Here is a 20,418-nt window from a genome sequence, read left to right as displayed (position 1 = left end):
AAGAAGTTCCTTAAAGAAAGAGGAAACATTTGAGGGAACACTTTCTTCAAATATTTTTGGGAAAAAGAATTACTTAAAGAAAATTTATTTATTTTTATTTGTTCCACAATCCCAAGGACATAGCCTTTTCAGTCTCATTATCATGCAGGGAACTGTTCTAAACAATAGGAACCACACCTCTCGCAACATGGCAAACCAGAAAATCAGGAACCCTCATGCTGTAGATAATGAATGTAATCACTATAGTATGCGGTAGTCACTTCCTATGAGTAATATTCTCTTACAAAATCTTAGCTTTTGTTTTTGAACATATGTGGAACCTCACCTCTCTGATATTACAAGAACGAAAAGGAGAAAATGAATGTTAACACAGTTGATCTTATTCTCACTGAAGAATAGGCCTAGTGCTAGAGATTACTTTAGAATATCCTTCCCTGTTAAACAATACCCATGACAACTAAAGTGATTGTATCAAGGTCATCCAGATGGGCCTCATAGATGATGAGTTCCCTGATGGTGGTTGTTAATCTGGTCAAATCAGAAAGCTCTGGCTGACAGATAAGAACAGCAGTGTCAGATATCCTGTTCACTTTGAGACCTGGCTCTGAGGAATCTGGATCAGTGTTGAGGATTCTCCATGTGTGAATAAAGGGTGACTTGGTGACAGGAGACTGTACTCGGTGGAATTGATTTCAACCACAGTTCATATTTTTTGCAACATTAACACGATAAGACATACTAAGGTGCTTCACAGGAATGTTAACCATATTTTGACACCAATCCACACAGAGAGATTCATCGGAAGGAGACAAATAGATCGAAGAAATAGGTTTTTTAGGAATGTTTTAAAGGAAGACAGAAAGTGGAGAAGGAGAGAAGCTTAGATGGGGAGTTCCATAGCTTAGGACCATACTAGCAGAAAGGGCAACTGTCATTGGTGGAACAATTGTCATTTAGGATGCCCCAGAAGTCAGAATTAGAAGACTACAGATATCTCAAAGGTTTGCACAGCTGCAGGACATTTGTAGTCTGTGATGAGCAAAGCCACAGAAGGAAATTAAGGGATGGGAATCTTCGCTTTAAGCCATTGCTTAACTAAGAACTAGTGTAATTGTAGTCAACACAGAGGTGAGGAGTGAACTAGATTGCACGAACCAGGTGCAAGTTAAGATATTATATCAGAGGTTTGGGTGACTTTGAGATAACAATGATAGAATATGGGAGACCAGCCTGAGAATAGTCAAGTCCAGAGGTGCTAAAGGCATAGCTGGCAATTTCAGCATAAATGAGATAATACGTGGGCAGGTTCAGGCAAGGGAAACACACTATTTTAATGATGTCATGTAAAGATGGTCAGATGATTATTTTGGAGCCAAGGTTGCAAGCATGTTGAAATGGGCAAACTATTTGGTTTTCTATTATTCATAGTGCACAGTTACATACAGTAATAAATTAAAGATGAACTCTCAACCATTACATATGTGTTCAGTTGCTATAAGAATACTACTCAGGGAGCAATAATAATTTATGTATTTTTGGTGCAGACTAAATTCAATCAGTATGGTTTCCATGATTAGAATGTTCCTTTCCTTTTTTTCCTGTTTAGATATGAATCAACACAAAAAATGCATATGGTTGATATAAAAAAGAAAGCAACAAAATTGTAGAGTGCTACTGACACAAATGCAGAGGACTTTGATTTGAAAATGATTGGAATAAGAACCATAGGTGATACAAGGAAGCATTCTTTTCCACAGTGAATTGCGATCTGGAATGCATTGCCTGACAAGTTGGTGGACGGAGATTCAATTAATGAAAGGAAGAAATAAATACTTGAAGATAAAATAATAATTTAAGTACTATGGAGAATGAATAGCAGAGTGGGATTAGTTGGACAGTATTCCAAAGAACAAGCACCAACACAATAGTGTAACTAGCTCTCATAGCCTTCTTTTTATGATTCTGAAAGCCATTTAAGTTCACACTTGATATGTGCAGGAAATGAAGAGGAAACATAGCGAAAAACTCTGAAAGTGTGTCAGTGCAGCTAGTTGTGAAATGATATTAGCAAAAAGAAGGAAGGAAATGGGATGAAAAAGAAATGGCATCAAGGCTTTAATGCTGGATCAGGAAGATCTCTCCCCTTCACCTGATTCCACATTTATGTACACATTTTGAAAAAAAAAGGTTACCCTGTCTGTCAGGATCTATACGTAATAACTTTTAGGTTGATCCATTGGGCAGCTTGCAGATTTGGCTTTCCTGAATGCATCCAGTGGTTGATCGTAACAAAGGCTTGAAAGAAGCATTAGGCACCTTACTTGCATGTGTAAGCAACCTGCATCAAGCACGGGTGTCATACTGGGTGCCAATTTTACTAACTCCACAAATATGGCAGGCACTTTCAATATGCACTTTCTGTCCACTAAGTTGGAACCTTACTTAAGTAGTTCAGCGTCTGAAAAGCAAGACCTTGCAAGGTCGAATTTCTCAGCTCAAGTTCTCAAGTCTGGAGTACCTCTGGCTCAGGTGTAGGTGATGCATCTGACTATCAGGGTTATTGTCCCTTGAATGTTTTCACCTCAGTCTAATCTGTGACCTGGACCTTTTCCACAGAAGATAGTCTAAGCCATGGCAAAGATGACAAGAATTCCAAGACCTGCCCTCAAAATGGCATTTCTTATTTTCATGGGGGTAAACAAACTATAGTTCATGCATCAGTGATAGTGGGAACTGCAGAAGCTGGAGAATCCAAGATAATAAAGTGTGAAGCTGGATGAACACAGCAGGCCCAGCAGTATCTCAGGAGCACAGCAAGTTTCGGGCCTAGACCCTTCATCAGACAGGGGGATGGGGAGAGGGTTCTGAAACGCCCCCGCAATAACCGCCTTAAGAGAATCCCCCTCATCCTCACATACCACCCCACCAACCTCCGGATACAACGTATCATCCTCCGACACTTCCGCCATCTACAATCCGACCCCACCACTCAAGACATTTTTCTATCCCCACCCTCGTCTGCCTTCCGGAGAGACCACACTCTCCGTGACTCCCTTGTTCGCTCCACACTCCCCTCCAACCCCACCACACCCAGCACCTTCCCCTAAAACCGCAGGAAGTGCTACATTTGCCCCCACATCTCCTCCCTCACCCCCATCCCAGGCCCCAAGATGACTCTCCATATTAAACAGATCTTCACCTGCACATCTGCCAATGTGGTATACTGTATCCACTGTACCCGGAGTGGCTTCCTCTACATTGGGGAAACCAAGCGGAGGCGTGGGGGCCGCTTTGCAGAATACCTATGCTCGGTTTGCAATAAACAACTGCACATTTTAACTCCCCCTCCCATTCCTCAGACGACATGTCCATCATCGGCCTCTTGCAGAGCCACAACGATGCCACCTGAAGGTTGCAGGAGCAGCAACTCATATTCCGCCTGGGAACGCTGCAGCCCAATGGTATCAATGTGGACTTCACAAGCTTCAAAATCTCCCTCTCCCCCACTGCATCCCAAAACCAGCCCAGCTTGTCCCCTCTCCCCACTGCATCCCAAAACCAGCCCACCTCATCCCCGCCTCCCTAACGTGTTCTTCCGCTCAGCTATCTCCTCCTCCCACCTTAAGCTGCACCTCCATTTCCCACCTACTAACCTCATCCCGCCTCCTTGACCTGTCCGTCCTCCCCAGACTGATATATCCCCTCCCCACCTCCCCACCTATACTGTCCTCTCCACCTGTCTTCTCCTCTATCCATCTTTGGTCCGCCGCCCCCTCTCTCCCTATTTATTCCAGTTTCCTCTCCCCATCCCCCTCTCTGATGAAGGGTCTAGGCCTGAAACGTCAGCTTCTGTGCTCCTGAGATGCTGCTTGGCCTGCTGTGTTCATCCAGCTTCACACTTTGTTATCTTGGATTCTCCAGCATCTGCAGTTCCTATTATCTGAGATCCAAAGAGTGGTCTTTAGTTTATCACCACCAGAAAGTGCTCTTAAACTAAGTATTATTAGGCTCTTTAGTAAATGGCCATCAGTAGGGATTTTAATATTTAGCAGATCCTTGACTTTAAAAACTTAGCAGTAATACATGACAAGCATTGATTTTGTGGAGAATGATGTTAACAAATTTGTTGTGGTGTCTGTAATGATCATATTTTCTCAATGAGAAGGACACCTAAGAGTTTAATACTAAAATTGTCTATGTAACAACAAGCACATTGACTCTAGAAGGTATGTTCAATATTGTCCTTTGCTACAAAGAAAAATTGTGCTGTCAGTCATATTTGTTCTGCAGTTATTACATACTTAACTTACTTTGTGTAACAGCCAGTTGCTAGGAATTTCAGGACGACCTCTGTCCCTTAATACAATGTCCCTCATGCTTTCAACACATGCATGATCACGAACCTTTGATCCAAAAGGCGATTCATAACTTTTCACCTCTGTAAGAAAATTAAAGACATATTATGTATGAATGCATTTTTTAAAATTCACCAGTGGGACTTGAGTGTCATATGTTGGGCCAGCATTTATTGCCTGTCTCTATTTGCCCTTGTGAAGGTGGTGATGAGCTGCTTTCTTGAACTGCTTGCAGTCCATGTGCTGTATATAGACCCACAATGCCCTTAGGGAGGAAATTATATATAATTTTAATCCTAACATTTCAATGTTCAGACATGTTGGATGTTGCTATGTTTTCGCAAATCATGTTTATTGTAAAACTTTGCAAGACATTATGTTATCATTAGGAGTGCTATATTAGTCATCAGTGGTTGAAATATTAAGCTTAAACAGCTGGGTAAGTTTAACTACTTGGTGGACACTATGATGGTAATCTTCACGTCCATCAATGGGGCAACAGAGTGGATGACAGGAGAGTTTACTTGCTTTAGAACCAATGACTTCATTCCTAGTTTATTCTTGAAAATGGCAATAGCCAATGACCCTTCCAATTCATTTTCTAAAAATAAAAAATGATGACATTTTCACTCTCCTCAGCAAATTCTTTATCCCCTTGCTCAATTTCCCTTCTGACTACCTTCTTTAACCACCACATTATAGAAGCATTTTGATTGCATTAGAGAGGGTACAGAGATTTACCACGATGTTGTCTGGGCTGGAGTGTTATTTTTTTATTTGTCTGTGGAGCATGGACATTGCTGGCTGGTCAACATTTACAGCCCATCACTAGTTGCCCTGAGAAGGTGGTGGTGAGCTTCCTTCTTGATCTGATGTAGTCCTTGCGCTGTTGCTATGTTTTAGCAAAAGCATTGATTTTGTGGAGAATGACCCACAAAGCTCTTAGGGAGGGGATTCCAGATTTGAACTTCGTGACAGTGAAGATGCAACAACATATTTCTAAGTCAGGATGGTGAGTGGTTTAGAGTGGAATTTGAAGGTGGTGATGTTGTCCTTGTCCATTGAGATGGACGTGGTTGTGAAAGGTGCTATCTGAGGATCTTTGGTGAATTTCTGCAGTGCATCTTGTGGATAGTACACACTGCTGCTACTGAACGTTGGTGGTGGAGGGAATGGATGCTTATGGGGACGCAGTGCCTATCATATGCGCTGCTTTGCCTTGAATAGGGTCAAGCTTTTTAGGTGTTGTTGAAGCTACAATTTTCTAGGCAAGTGGGGAGTATTCCACCATACTCCTGGCTTGTGCCTTGTAGATGGTTGACAGGCTTTGGGGTGTCAGGAGGTGAGTTACCACAATATTCCAAGCCTCTGACCTGCTGTGTTTATATAATGAATCCAGTTATGTTTCTGGTCAAAGATAAGCCCACAGTAAATTGATAGTGAAGTATTCAGTGATGGTGATGCCATTGAATGTCAAGGGGAAGTGGTTAGATTGTCTCTTGTTGGTGATGGTCATAGCCTGGCATTTGTGTGGCATAAATGTTACCTGCTTCTTGTCAGGTCAAGCCTGGGTATTATCCAGATCTTGTTGCATTTCAACATAGACTGGTTCAGTACTTGAAAAGTCATGAATGGTGCTGAACATTGTGCAATCATTGACAAACATCCTCACTTCTGACTTTATGAAGGTCATTGGTGATGCAGCTGAAGATGGTTGGGCCCGGAGTACCCCGAGTAACTCCTGTAGGAATGTCATGGAACCGAGATTCCAACAACTGTAATCATTTTTCTCTGCCAGATACGACTCCCACCAGTAGACAGTTTACCCTCAATACCCATTGATTCCAGTTTTACTAGAGCTCCTTGATGTCACACTAAGTTGAATACAGCCTTGATGTCAATGGCTGTCACTCTCACTTCACCTCTGGAATTCAACTCTTTCAACCATGTTTGAACCAAGTCTGTAATGAGGTCAGGAGCTGAGTGGCCCTGGCAGAACCCAACTGGGTGTCACTGAGCAGGTTATTTCTGAGCAACTGTTGATGACACCTTCTATCACTCTACTGACGATCAAGAGTAGACTAATGGGGCTGTAATTAGCCAGGTTGGATTTGTCCTGTTTTTTATGTATAGGATATACCTGGATAGTTGTAGGGTAGATGCCAATGTTGTAAATGTGCTGGAAGAGCTTGGCTAGAGAAGTGACAAGTTCTGGAACACAAGCTTTCAGTACTATTGCTGGAATGTTGTCAGGGCCCATAGACTTTGCAGTATCCAGTGTCTCCAACTGCTTCTAGATATCATGTGGAATGGATTGAATTGGTTGAAGATGCTGGGAACCACTGAAGAAGGCTGAGATGGATCATCTATCACAGCACTTCTGGCTGAATATTGTCTCAAATGCTTCAGCCTTATCTTTTGCACTGGTGTGCTGGGCTCTTCGATCATTGACAATGGGGATATTTGTGGAGCCTCCTCTTCCAGTGTGTTGTTTAATTGTCCACCACCATTCACAACTGGATATGGCAGGACTGCAGAGCATAAATATGATCTGTTGGCTGTGGGATTGCCTAGTTTTGTCTCTTTATGCTGTTTGACATGCAAGTAATCCTGTTTGGTAGCTTCACCAGGTATATACTTCATTCTTAGGTATGCCTGGTGCTGCTCCCGGCATGTCCTTCTACACGCTCCATTAAAACAGGGTTGATCCATTGACTTGATGGTAATGGTTTAGTGAGAGATATTCCAGGACACAAGGTTGAAGATTGTGCTGGAGGACAATTCTGCTGCTGTTGGTGGCCCACATTGCCTTATAGATGCACATTCTTGAGTTTCTAGGTCCGTACGAAGTCTGTCCAATTTAGCACGGTAATAGTGCCACATAACATGATAGGAGTTATTCTCAATGTGAAGGGGAGACTTTGGCTCCACAAGGAGTGTGCAGTGGTCATTCTTACATATACTGTCTCGGACAGGTGCATCTGTAGTTAGCAAATTGGAAAGGAAGAAGTCATGTATGTTTCTCCCATTTGTTGGTTCCCTCACTGCTGCTGATTCAGTCCAGCAGCTATGTCCTTTAGGATACAACCAGCTCAGTCAGTAGTGCTGTTGCTGAGCCACTCTTGGAGGTGGAAGTTGGAACCCACCAGTCAGAGTACATTTTGCACCCAACTGCTCTTGTCGCTATCTCTAAGTGTTGTACATCATGGAGGAATACTGGTTCATCAGCTGAAGAACATAGGAATTAAGAGTGGGAGGAGGCAATTCAGCTATTCCAGCTCACTGAGCATTTAATGTGATCATGGCTTATCTTGGTCTCAACTCTACTTGTCTGCCTCCTCTCCGAAGCCCTTTACCCCACTTTTCATCAGAAACATATCTATTTCTTTCTTGAATCTGTTGATTGATTCTGTCTTCACTTCACACTGGGACAGTGAGTTCCACAGATTCGCAATCCTCTGACAGAAGTAGTTTCTCCTCATCTCAGATTTGAACCCACCACCTCTTACTGTATGTCAATGGCCTCTTGTTCTAGACTGTCCCAAAAGAAGGAACATCTGTTCAATGTCCACCTTAATAATCCCCTTTAGCAATTTATATACTTCAAGATATTGCCCAGGAAGGACGATACACAGTAATTAGCAGGAGATTTCCTTGCATGTGTTTAACCTGAACCCATAAGATTTCATGGGGTCCACAGACAACTTTGAGGAACCCCAGGGCCAATTGCTATGCTGTCATCTTTGCTGTGTCTTCCTGCCGGTGGAACAGCACATATCTAGAGATGGTTGTGTCCGGGACTTTGTCTGTCAGGTATGATTCTGTGAGTATGACTATGTCAGGCTGTTGCTTGACAAGTCTGTGAGACAGCTCTGCTGACTTGGTGCTAACCGCCAGGTGTTAATAAGGAGGACTTGGCAGGGTTGGCAGAGCTGATTTCTTTTTATTTTACCATGTGGTGCATTGTGCAACAGACCCTTCATTTTGAGGGCTGAATGTGAATGAGCTAAGGGAAGACTTCACAATTTAATTGCTCTACAAGTTTGTACAAATTAAATTGCAATATAATCATTCTGAAATACAAGGCTTTTTTATTTGTTTTCTGCATTTTGATTAATTTTAAATTGCTTGTTATTTGTAAAAATGTGAACTTGGTAGGATGGTCATCTGGAAGTTTAAAAGATAAGTAGATGTTAGCTCTTTTAGAAATGTGGAAAATAAGGAACAGATCATGCCTGCTGTTATTGAATCTGCTAGGAAGATAAAACCGTTTAGTGGAAAATGAGTTCATTGTTGATTCTGAACACTAATAAGATTGCAGATGAAGGATTTTGGTTCGCATTCTAAAATGGCATTGATTGCTCTTCGAAATCTGGCTGGATGTGTTGTCAATGTTTGTAACATTTTGAAATTATCTTTTGCCATAACTTTATTGAGAACCTATTAAGTAGGGCAATGACACCACAGCCTTTAAAATCCACCAGTTATGATTATTTATCATAAATAAGAGTCACTTTGGCAGATGCCCAAGCATCTGTGAATCCATCCCCTTTCTAAAACATACGGTAAAATGTGAGATAACAAAGTGTAGAGCTGGATGAACAGAGCAGGCCAAGCAGCATCTTAGTGCTCCTAAGATGTTGCTTGGCCTGCTGTGTTCATCCAGCTCTACACTTTGTTATCTTGGATTCTTCAGCATCTGCAGTTCCTATTATCTCTGATAAAATGTGATGCCATTTGATAAGGTATTGCACATTATAATGCTTAACAGGTAAGAGTCCACGATGTTGGGAGTAATTTTGTTAGCATGGATAAAGGATTAGCCATCTAATAGAAGACAAGGATAAGCCCTTCCAGATATTTCCTGGATAGAAACTTGTAACTAGTGGTGTCACAGGGATCAGCACAGGGCCACAATTATTTACTATTTGGTAATGCCTTAAATGAGGAAAGTGAAAGTGCTACAGCCAAATTAGCAGGTGACACAAAATAGGCGAGAAGGCAATCAATAAGGATGACACAATCAGTTTGCAAAGGGGCATAGACAGCTTATATGATCTGACAAAATTTGGTAGATGGAGAATAATGTGGGGAAATGTGAGGTTGTGCACATTAGCAGGAAGAATACAGGCACGGAGTATTATATAAATGGAGAAAGACTGGAGAAACTTTGGAGCAAAGGGATTTGGGAGTCCTCATCCATGAATCTCAAAAATCTAGAATCCAAGTTCATCAGGAAATAGTAATATGGAAGGCAAATGGAATATTGGCCTTTATTTCAAAGGGAATGGGGTATAAAAGTAGGGATGTTTACTAAAATTATAAAAGGCATCAGACTGTAGCTGAAATACTGTGAACAGTGTTGGGCCCTAATGTAAGGAAAGATATGGTCACATTGGAGGCTGTCCAAAGAAAATTCACCTGGCTGATGCGTGTTATGGAAGGGTTGCCTTATGAGGAAAAGTTGAGGAAGGGTCACGAGACCCGAAGCGTTAACTGTTTGTTCCTTCATGGATGCTGCCAGGCCTGCTGAGCTTTTCCAGCAACTTTGTTTTTGTTCCCGAGTGGATTGGGTCTGTGCTTGTTGGAATATAGAAGAAATGAAAGGCGACCTTAATTAGAAGATTCTTAGGGGACTTCAGAGGGTTGATGTGGAAAGATTGTTTCCCCATATGGGAGAATCTAGAACCAGAAGGCTTAATCTCAGGGTAAGAGGTCACACAATTAAAACAGAGAAAAGGAGGAATTTCTTCTCTGAAGATGGTGAATCTGTGAAATTCTTTACACTAGAGGGCCATTGAGGCTGGGTCATTAAGTATATTCAAGGTTGAGAAGATGTTTTTAAATCAGTAATGTTATGGGAATAAGATAGGCAAGTTATTAGATCAGTCACAATCTCATTAAATGGCAGACCAGACACAATGGACTAATAGACTTTTTCTGCACTTACACTTCATGTATCCTCAATTTTTTAGTATGCTTCTATTCACGAATACCTAGGCAATATACAAAATAAAGTACTTTGTAAGCAAAAAAGATCTAATGATGATCCTTGAGCGTGGTAATTGTAAATGGTGTAGAATTTTAAATCGGTTTCCTATCGTAGGCTATTCCCATCAATATAAATTAGACATCAGAGTCAAAACACTAAATTGCACATTATACTTTTTAAAAGCCCGAGCTAAATTTATATTTAAGTATGAAAAAGTGAAATTCAGTTTATTACAATGAGAAATCATAGTGGTAATGATTGTGCATATGTTTTGCATTGTATTTTGCACCAGAAGAACAGCTTTCTGATGAAGGGTCTAGGCCCGAAACGTCAGCTTTTGTGCTCCTGAGATGCTGCTTGGCCTGCTGTGTTCATCCAGCCTCACATTTTATTAGCTTTACATTACAGGCTGTTCTGGCATTATATTGCCTAGAGATGTCACTAAAGAGCTACAATGCTTTGCATTCATTTGTAGTTTATGTATAAATAACTTGACATGTCAGTGGGGCCCAGCTGGATCCAATACATTGGCAGAGCAATATGGCCATACTAGTCTGAAAGTGCCTGACCTTGGAAGCTAAGCAGACTCAGGCCTAATTGGTAGTAGGATGGGAGACTGCCTGGGATTACCAGGCGCTGTAAAAGACACCCTCTGGTGCAGTAGTCGTGTTTGCACATCTAGACTAGAAGGTCTGGGTTCAAATCCAACCTGCTTCAGAGGAATGTAATAGCATCTATTAGCAAGTTGATGAGGGGGATAAAACATATGTTGAATTAAAGAAAGGCAGTAAGATCAGCACTGGTGGTAGCCTAGTGATTGCAGTAGTATCTGCACCATTGTGAGATGGAACTTGGGACTCCAAGGTCTAGACTTTTCCTTTTCTTTGGCTCTGTTGAATCTTTTATTCTGCACTTTTCACTGAACTCATGTATTCCTATACTTAGTACATGTGACAAATAAATAAATCCAAAAAAAAGGTCTTGGTGGTTTTGGTGCTGGGAAGGTTGCTCAGTTGTGTGTGGTAACACTTCTGGGTAGATATGAAGAAAGGGACTAGTTAGTGTTTGGATATCACTGGAGAAGGAGCATGTGGTGTCCATCAATGCTCTTGATGCCTTTAGAGAATAGTGGCCACCACAGGGGATACAGTGCCTTATTTCCCTGTTCAACTGTTGATTTTGTCCCTTCCCTCTCCCTAAATCCCTCCCCCATCACTTTTGATGCTTTGCATTGTCTGTAATGGATTTTCCTTGTAAATACTGAACTGGCTACACAGGTATTTTTACTACTAGTGGATAGTAGTTGAGAAAAAAAATGTCACAGTGATTTTGGTGGTGGGAAGGTCACTCAGCTATGTGTGATAACACTTCTGGGTATAAAAAGAAGGCATTAACTAGCAGTTAATAAAAAGTCACTGTGTTTTGGTGATGGGAAAAACCGTTCAGTTATGTGTGATAGCATTTCTGGATATAGAATAAAAGAAATAATCACATGTTGCAAGATTGGCCTATATTAACAATACTTAAAATTAATTATATCAGCAATTCCTACTAAAGAAAAAAAAATGAAAACTGTCTTAAATTTGTCTACATTAGGATAGGAATATTTAATCAGAAATCTAATCAATCAAAATTGCTTGTTGTTCAGGGTCCAACTTTCTCTTTTTCCTGGAATGAGAATTGCAGTGTTTATCAGAAGAGTTTGGAAACAATGGAGTAGTATTTTTACTTATATGAGGTGGAAATTTGTGGTAGCAGGCTAACCACCCATTATATGTCCCACCTGATTTTAATTTCCATCAATTTTTGGAAAATAAAATAAAACTTTGATCTCAGAATTGGCAGAATCTTAAATGGTCCACAATAGGACACATATTATATGGTATAAAATATTATCTTGATGAGGCAATGGAAAATCTTACATTTGAATAAGGTATACTGGCTAAGATGGTGTAAAGAAATAAAAAAGACGAAAAATGGTAAAAAAAAAAGGGGAGAATGGAAAGAAAGAAATGCTAATCTCTTATTTACAGGCCTCTGCCTTGCCAATTGCTTAAGAAGGTTCCAAATTATCAATCCACCTCCTGGGTATTTACAATCACCCCATACTAAAATGGAAATTGACTGGGTAAGCAAGGAAGTCAAAGTTGGAAAAAGAAATCAAGGCGTAGGACCAAATACTGATTGGTTATCACCCATGTTGTGCTATGACTAAGACCAATTCCAGTCCTTGTGATCTAGAGAGGTTTAGTCACTACCCTTTGATCTCAGTAGGTATTCAATAAAGTCCTGTTTCAAATCAAGGAAAGGGAAATAAAGTGGCATATTTGACTTTGGTTTATTTTAACATTTTGGGACGATTAGAAACAGAACTAGCTTCTCCTGGGAGTACGTCTGCACTGGAAAAGCAGCTGCCTACAGTTGCGTGGGAACATCTAAGAAGACAAAACTAGCTGTCTGGCTCTTACTTTCTTGTTGCATTCTTCTAGAAGCAACTTAAAATATCTTGTTTGGTCTCCATTATGACAGGATTTATGCTGCTTTTGTGTAATTTATAATAGAGTTGATTTGTAGATGTTAACCAAATAAAAAGTCACAAGTGAGGTAATTGCAAGTTCAGGCTTGATGCAGAAAGGATAACAATGGATAGATATGTAAAAAGATATTGCTGTAACAATATTGGGATCCTTTACACATGAAATTATGAGAAATACAGGGGGCAGTATGATTGTTGTATCTGGAAAATTTACAGTAAAAAGCCAGTAGAATAAACATTCATGATAATATTCTGTATTTCAGAATTTTTTTCTAAGAATTATACATTTTTACTAGTTTAGAATGCAACAGAACTTTCTCTATATTATTTAAAAACTATATATTTAATGGCCTAATGTTGACCTTACCTCCAATTACCTCACATCGAGAAGCCATCTCCCATAAAACCAAAGCCATTGAGTATATATCCATCTGTTTAAATGACTCAAGATCTTCCAGGTTAACACGAGATTCAAGAACTTCAGGTGCCATATACCTGGCAGTGCCAACCTGCCCAACAAGACAACAAATTTCTGTTTGTTTATGTAGTGGCAAGTTATATTTATTCATTTGTGAACATTGAATGTAGTAAGAATAAGCAACAAAAGTGCTATATCCTCCAAAATCAAACATGCAGTCTTCAGAAACAAAATGCTTTTGAAATAGAACTCAAAGATAAACATTTATTTCTGGTCAAATATATATATGGTCTCATCTTAGGTCACTCAACATCACATCATGTTGCCTTATTGTAGTTCCTAACTGATCACATGATAATTTCAGCAAGATTGCAGTTGCGTAACAGTATTAACATTTTTCAGATGAAGAACTGTTTGTGTAGATTAATCTTATCTTTACTTTATATGCATCCTGTGTTATTTTAAAATTCGAGTGTTTAAGAGGAAACTTAAATTGAAGTGGTAAATTCACTTAACTGGGAATTTAGAGGAAGTGAGGGCCTACTGGTATTATTGCTGGACTGTTACTGTTCTGGGGATCTGGATTCAAATCCTACCCCGGTAGGTAATGAATTTGAATTCAGTAAAAGAAAATCTTGACTTTAGTGTTTAATGATGTGATCGTGAAACCATTGTTAATTTTTGTGAAAAACCCATCTGGTTCACAGATGGGAACTGGGAAACTTCCATCCTTATCTGATCTAGCTAATGTGTGACTCCAGACCGACAACAATGTGGTTGATGCTTAGTTGCCCCCTGGGCAATTAGGGATGAGCAATAAATGCTGGCCTAGCCAATGATGCCATCATAAAATTAACTAGATCTCTGGATCTTTGGGTGTCTCCAGAGACCCCAGTTAATGCTCTGGAGGCATGGGTTTGAAATCCATCAGCACAGATGGCGATGTTCAAATTCAATAAGATCTGGAATTAAAAAAGGCTTGCCTGATGTTTTGTTGGATGACCTGATTCTGAGCTGTAGCATATTATGTAACATGTACTGAAGTCTAAACTAATGGCTACCTGAACACAGAAATACTTCTGAACTATCAGCAAATGGCTTTTGGCACATTACATCATAAATTGCAATGTACACATAGATATTACATGCCATGCATCAAAGTAAAATATATAATGAAGTGGGTGCAAAAGATTTTGGAAAGGGAAGGGAATAACTGTAAACAACAACATAGAATTATGGAATCATAGAATCATAGAATCATTGAACAACAAGAACTGATGTGATTTCGCATTGTTCCTTTAACACAATTAAATGATGCTAGTTGCTTAGCAGAAGCGTTATCAAATAAAACTTGATGAAGTAGATTCATAATTTTTCGAGAGCATCTACTCCTGGCAACCTTGGATTGCCTCAGCTAATAAAAAAAATTACTTAACATACATTTAAAACTTTTAATGACCCTACCTCCATTACCTTCCGAGGCAGAGAATTCCAAAGGTGCATAATCCTCGGAAAAAAAAAATAGTTTCCCTTTCTCTGTCCTTAAAGGACACTTATAACTTTAAAACAATGACCCCTATTTCTGGACTCATCAACAGACAACATTGCATCCATTCTATGTGAACAATTTTAATCCTCCTTGTCAAGGCCATTCAGGATCTAATACACTTCAATCAAGTCAATCTTTAATCTTCTAAACTCCAGTGAAAACAATCTGAGTCTGTTCCACCTATTCTCATAAGAAAACCTGCCCATCAGAGAATCATAAAATCCCTACAATGCAGAAACAGCTGTTCAGCCAATCGGGTCTGTACTAGCCCTCAAGAGTATCCCAGCCAAACCCAAATCCAGCCCCCTATCCTATCCCCATAACCCTGCATTTACCATGGCTAACCCACCTCGCCTGCACTTCCCAGGTCACTACCATGGACCCCAGCTATTAACAATGGAGTCACTTATGTGACAGCATGAGTCACTACACTTACAGATTCTTGTGAATGTATTCAATAGCTGACCTCTATGGGTTAGGGACTATCGAGTCAGATTTCACTTTTGGGCCTGAGATGTTCAGTATTCACATTAGCTGGGATCATAACACTTGGATGAGTTGATCAAATATAATGTATCCAATTTGGAATCATAGAGTCATAGAGATGTACAGCATAGAAACAGTTCATCCATGCTGACCAGACATCCTAAATAAATCTAATCCCATTTGCCAGCATTTGGCCCATATCCCTCTGAACGCTTTGTATTCATATACCCATACAGATGCCTTTTAAATGTTGTCATTTATAACAGCCTCCACACTTCCTCTGGCAACTCATTCCATACATGCACTACCCTCTACCCCTTATGCCCACCCCGGGAGAAGACCTTGTCTATTTACCCAATCTATGCCCTTCATGATTTTATATGCCTCTATAAGGTCATCCCTCATTTTCTGACGGCGCAGGGAAAATAGCCCCAGTCCATTCAGCCTCTCCCTACACCTCAAACACTCCAACTTTGGCAACATCCTTGCAAATATTTTATGAATCCTTTCAAGTTTCACAGCATCTTTTCTGTAGCAGCGAGACCAGAATTGCATGTAAATTCCAAAAGTGGCTTACCAATGTCTCGTACAGCTGCAACATGAGCCAGTATCCAAATCACTAGTCCTCCCTGTATTCGATGGGACATTATCTGCTAACCACTCTACCATGGAGAGGACTTAAAGTGATATCAAGATACTATAGACAGTAATTGATTGGCCAAGAAGGTAAATGGAAGTGTGAAATTACCCATTTTGAAGGGAAGAGTGGAAATGCTGAGACATTTTAATAGGTGAGACAGAGAGAAAAATTACGAAAAAGATTAGAAAAAATGACAGGTAATAACAAAATAATACTGTTCTTTAAAAATAAAATTAAATTTGTATTCAGTCATCTGACACCTCAATTTTAAAATTCTCATTCTTGGATTTTTATCCCTCATGGTTTGTCTCCTCCCAATCTTTTTGGCCTACTCTAGCTTTAAAAAAATTGGGAGCTGTCTGCTTGCAACAAATACAGAGAAATTTCACAGGAAAAAGGCCACTTGTCCTGACCAGTCCATGTATGTTTTTATCCACCTTGTGAATAAGTAATTCGTTAGAAAGAAGGAGGTTGAGAGGTGGCTTAATTGAAACATATAAAATAATCAGAGGGTTAGATAGGGTGGATAGGGAGAGCCTTTTTCCTAGGATGGTGACGGCGAGCACGAGGGGGCATAGCTTTAAATTGAGGGGTGAAAGATATAGGACAGATGTCAGAGGTAGTTTCTTTACTCAGAGAATAGTAAGGGAATGGAACGCTTTGCCTGCAATAGTAGTAGATTCGCCAACTTTAGGTACATTTAAGTCGTCATTGGATGAGCATATGGACGTACGTGGAATAGTGTAGGCTAAATGGGCTTCAGATCGGTATGACAGGTCGGCACAACATCGAGGGCCGAAGGGCCTGTACTGTGCTGTAATGTTCTATGTTCTAATTCTGCTGATATTTACCCACCCTCTTATTTCCTTTATTCCACTTTCTATTCATCTAGTTAACAATTTTATATTGAAAATTAAATCAGTTAAGCACACAATTCAACCTACAGTTGATCAACTTAGGCATCATGATCAGAAATAATATTGCAAAAACTGTTTTTCTTCATTTTTGATGACACCAAAATTAGTGGAATAGCAGACATTGAAGAAGGTTTCTAAGAGTACAACAGAATCTTGATCAAGTGAGTCAGTGGGGTGAGGAATGGCAGATGAAGTTTAATTTAGATAAATAGGAGGTGTTGCATTTTTTTAAGAAAACCAAAGCAGAAATTACACAGGCAATGGTAGGGCCCTGGAGAGTATTGTCAAACAGAGAAACTTAGGGGTGCAGGTACGTAATTCCTTGAAAGGTAAACAGGGTGGCAAAGAAGCTGTTTGGCACATTTGCCTTAATCAGTCAGAGCATTAAGTACAGGAGTTAGAACATAGAACATAGAACAATACAGCACAGTACAGGCCCTTCAGCCCTTGATGTTGTGCTGACCTGTCATACCGATCTCAAGCCCATCTAACCTACACTATTCCATGTACGTCCATATGCTTGTCCAATGATGACTTAAATGCACTTAAAGTTGGCGAATCTACTACCACTGCAGGCAAAGCGTTCCATTCCCTTACTACTCTCTGAGTAAAGAAACTACCTCTGACATCTGTCCTATATCTTTCACCCCTCAAGTTAAAGCTATGCCCCCTCGTGCTCACCGTCCCCATCCTAGGAAAAAGGCTCTCCCTATCCACCCAATCTAACCCTCTGATTATTTTATATGTCTCAATTAAGTCACCTCTCAACCTTCTTCTCTCTAATGAAAATAGCCTCAAGTCCCTCAGCCTTTCCTCATAAGACTTTCCCTCCATACCAGGCAACATCCTAGTAAATCTCCTCTGCATCCTTTCCAAAGCTTCCATATCCTTCGTATATTGCGGTGACCAGAACTGTACGCAATACTCCAAGTGCGGCTGCACAAGAGTTTTGTACAGCTGCAGCATAACCTCTTGGTTCTGGAACTCGATCCCCCTATTAATAAAAGCTAAAACACTGTATGCTTTCTTAACAGCCCTGTCAACCTGGGTGGCAACTTTCAAGGATCTGTGTACATGGACACCGAGATCTCTCTGCTCATCTACACTACCAAGAATCTTACCATTAACCCAGTATTTTGCATTCCAGTTACTCCTACCAAAGTGCATCACCTCACACTTGTCTGCATTAAACTCTATTTGCCACCTCTCAGCCCAGCTCTGCAGCTTATCTATGTCTCTCTACAACCTATAGCTTCCTTCGACACTATCCACAACTCCACAGACCTTGGTGTCGTCTGCAAATTTACTGACCCATCCTTCTACGCCCTCATCCAGGTCATTTATAAAAATGACAAACAGCAGTGGACCCAACACCGACCCTTGCGGGAGTTGGGATGTCATGTTACAGCCGTACAAGACATTGGTCAGGCCACATTTGGAGTACTGGGAAGAATTCTGGTTGCCCTGGTGATAACACTATATTTTGTCCTGGTTTGTTATGAAGAGAAGTTCAGACAGAAGTGTGGTCTAGCCTGTTCCAAGCCAACAAAGTAAACAGCTTGAGAAGCCTTGGAGTTTTGTTTTAAAGTTTTAACAATAGAAGCAGCCTGAAGGAGTGTGGTCAAGCTCTCACAGAACCAGGATTTTTGTTTAACTTTCAGTACCTGTTGGGGTTTGAATGTTGCTATACATCTCTCCCTGCTACAGCAAAATGCTTGAGTTCTCTCTCCCTCTCTCTGTCTCTGTCTCTCTCTCTCTCTCTCAGGATTTTCTCTTGATATTCTTTCCTCCTGGATTGGAAAAACATTGCATGGAGGTAATCTATTTTATTGACTTTACCTCTGCCAAGGGTGTGTTTATGGGATGTTACTATCTTGGAACAGCTAATCAGTGATAGTTAACAGATATATTAATTTGTTAAGTATTTAAACAGAGTTACAGTTAAGCTCGTTCTTTTTTATTCTTACTTTATCTGTATTTTAACTATAATGTAAGAATAAAATGTGTTTTGCTTCAAGCCGGGTAGTTTGACGAATTGAATTGCATCTGGAACACAACACTTTACAATTAACTTTAAAAATAAGAAAAACTTGGGTACTAGGCTATCTTCTTATTATATTTTGGGGGTGTTTGGTCTGATAACACATTGGAACTCTTATCAGGATCAAAATCTCTAATTCCAGTTTGAGTTTAGGATTATTGGACTCAAAGACAGTGAATGGTGAATGTTTGTGCTCTTTTCAGGTGTTACATTCAGTTGTGCCTAATGTAGCAATGGCTCTTCCAGTAACTAAGAGTTTCCTGGGGGGTGGAAGAAGTCACTTTGGGAATTTTGCAAAAAATGAGCAGGGCAAATATTTTAGAATTGTCAGACAAGTTGGACTTGGGGCGGGCTTTGTCCGTGCGAGAAAGGGAGATAATTGCAGCAATAGCTTGATATATACAATTTTCAAAAATGCGATCAGAATCTCTGGAGATGGCTAAAATTCAATTGCAAATGGAGCAGCTTGAACATGAAAAGGAAATGAAACCGTTTTAATTATGATTGAAAGCAGAAAGAGAGAATAGCTCTAGCAAAGGAAAAAGAAACAGAGAGGAAGGTCCTAGAAGAAGAAAGGGAGAAAGAGAAATTTTTTTAACTTCAGAGATTGGAACTGAAAACTCACAGATAACTTAAAACATAGAGTGAAAGGTAAGAGTAGTGATGACGACAATGATAGAGAACGAAAGGCCTGGTAGGGATCTGTTTAAATATGTCCAAACATTGCCTAAGTCCAACTAGAAGGACATAGAAGCCTTTTCCATTTCATTTGAGAAAGAAGTTAACAAATGAAATGGCCAGTGACCAGGTGGGTATTCTTGATCCAAACAAAGTTGGTAGGTAGAGATAGTGAGGTATTTACATCATTAATGAGAAGAGGTATCTGGGATGTATCATGAGGTGAAAAAAGACATCTTAAGTGCAAATGAACTAGTGCCAGAAGCCCATAGACAATGGTTTAGGAATCTAAGGACGGTCCCTGGTCAGACGTACATAGTTTGAAAGGATCAAACAAAGTAACTTTGATGGGTGGATAAAAGCACTGCAAATTGATCAGACATCTGACACTCTTAGAGAGATGATTATTTTGGAGGAGTTCAAAAATTCACTTCCTGAAGAGGTGAGAACTCACATGGAAGAGCAGAGAGTTAAGACCACTAGATTGGTAACAGAAATGGCAAATGGTTATGAATTGGTTCATAACTCAAAATTTGGCTTCTGACATCAATTTCAATCTGTGAGGGAGAGAAATTGGCGACAAGAGAAATCCTTAGGTCGTTATGGAAAAGGAGGTCTCATTGAACATAGTGAAGATAGTTTATCACAGAGTGAAAAGGAAACCCATGAGAGGGACAGGGAAGTAAAACATGCTCAGGTGTTTTTCACTGTAATAATGTAGGCCACATGGAGTTGCAGTGTTGGTGGTTTAGAACCAGCACTGGGAAAATGGATTTGGGAAAACAGGACAAACCAGTGAGTTTTGT

At 40.1% G+C, this 20,418-nt stretch overlaps 1 protein-coding gene across 1 annotated transcript in view; it reads right to left on the bottom strand.

Annotated features, from left to right (window-relative positions):
• The window catches only part of tgfbr2l (transforming growth factor beta receptor-like), a 100,141-nt gene that overhangs the window by 5,167 nt on the left and 74,556 nt on the right, over nucleotides 1-20,418 (bottom strand). Inside the window, exons 5-6 of the mRNA XM_048534701.2 lie at nucleotides 13,251-13,392; nucleotides 4,311-4,438 (exon numbers count right to left, since the gene is read on the bottom strand). Coding sequence (XP_048390658.1) covers nucleotides 4,311-4,438; nucleotides 13,251-13,392 — 270 coding nt within the window. The remainder of the gene's footprint in view (nucleotides 1-4,310; nucleotides 4,439-13,250; nucleotides 13,393-20,418) is intronic.

This window comes from Stegostoma tigrinum, chromosome 7 (genome assembly GCF_030684315.1).
Source record: "Stegostoma tigrinum isolate sSteTig4 chromosome 7, sSteTig4.hap1, whole genome shotgun sequence".
Lineage (NCBI taxonomy): Eukaryota > Metazoa > Chordata > Chondrichthyes > Orectolobiformes > Stegostomatidae > Stegostoma > Stegostoma tigrinum.
The sequence above is the reverse complement of the archived record's forward strand: the minus strand, read 5'-3'. Positions and strand labels throughout refer to the sequence as shown.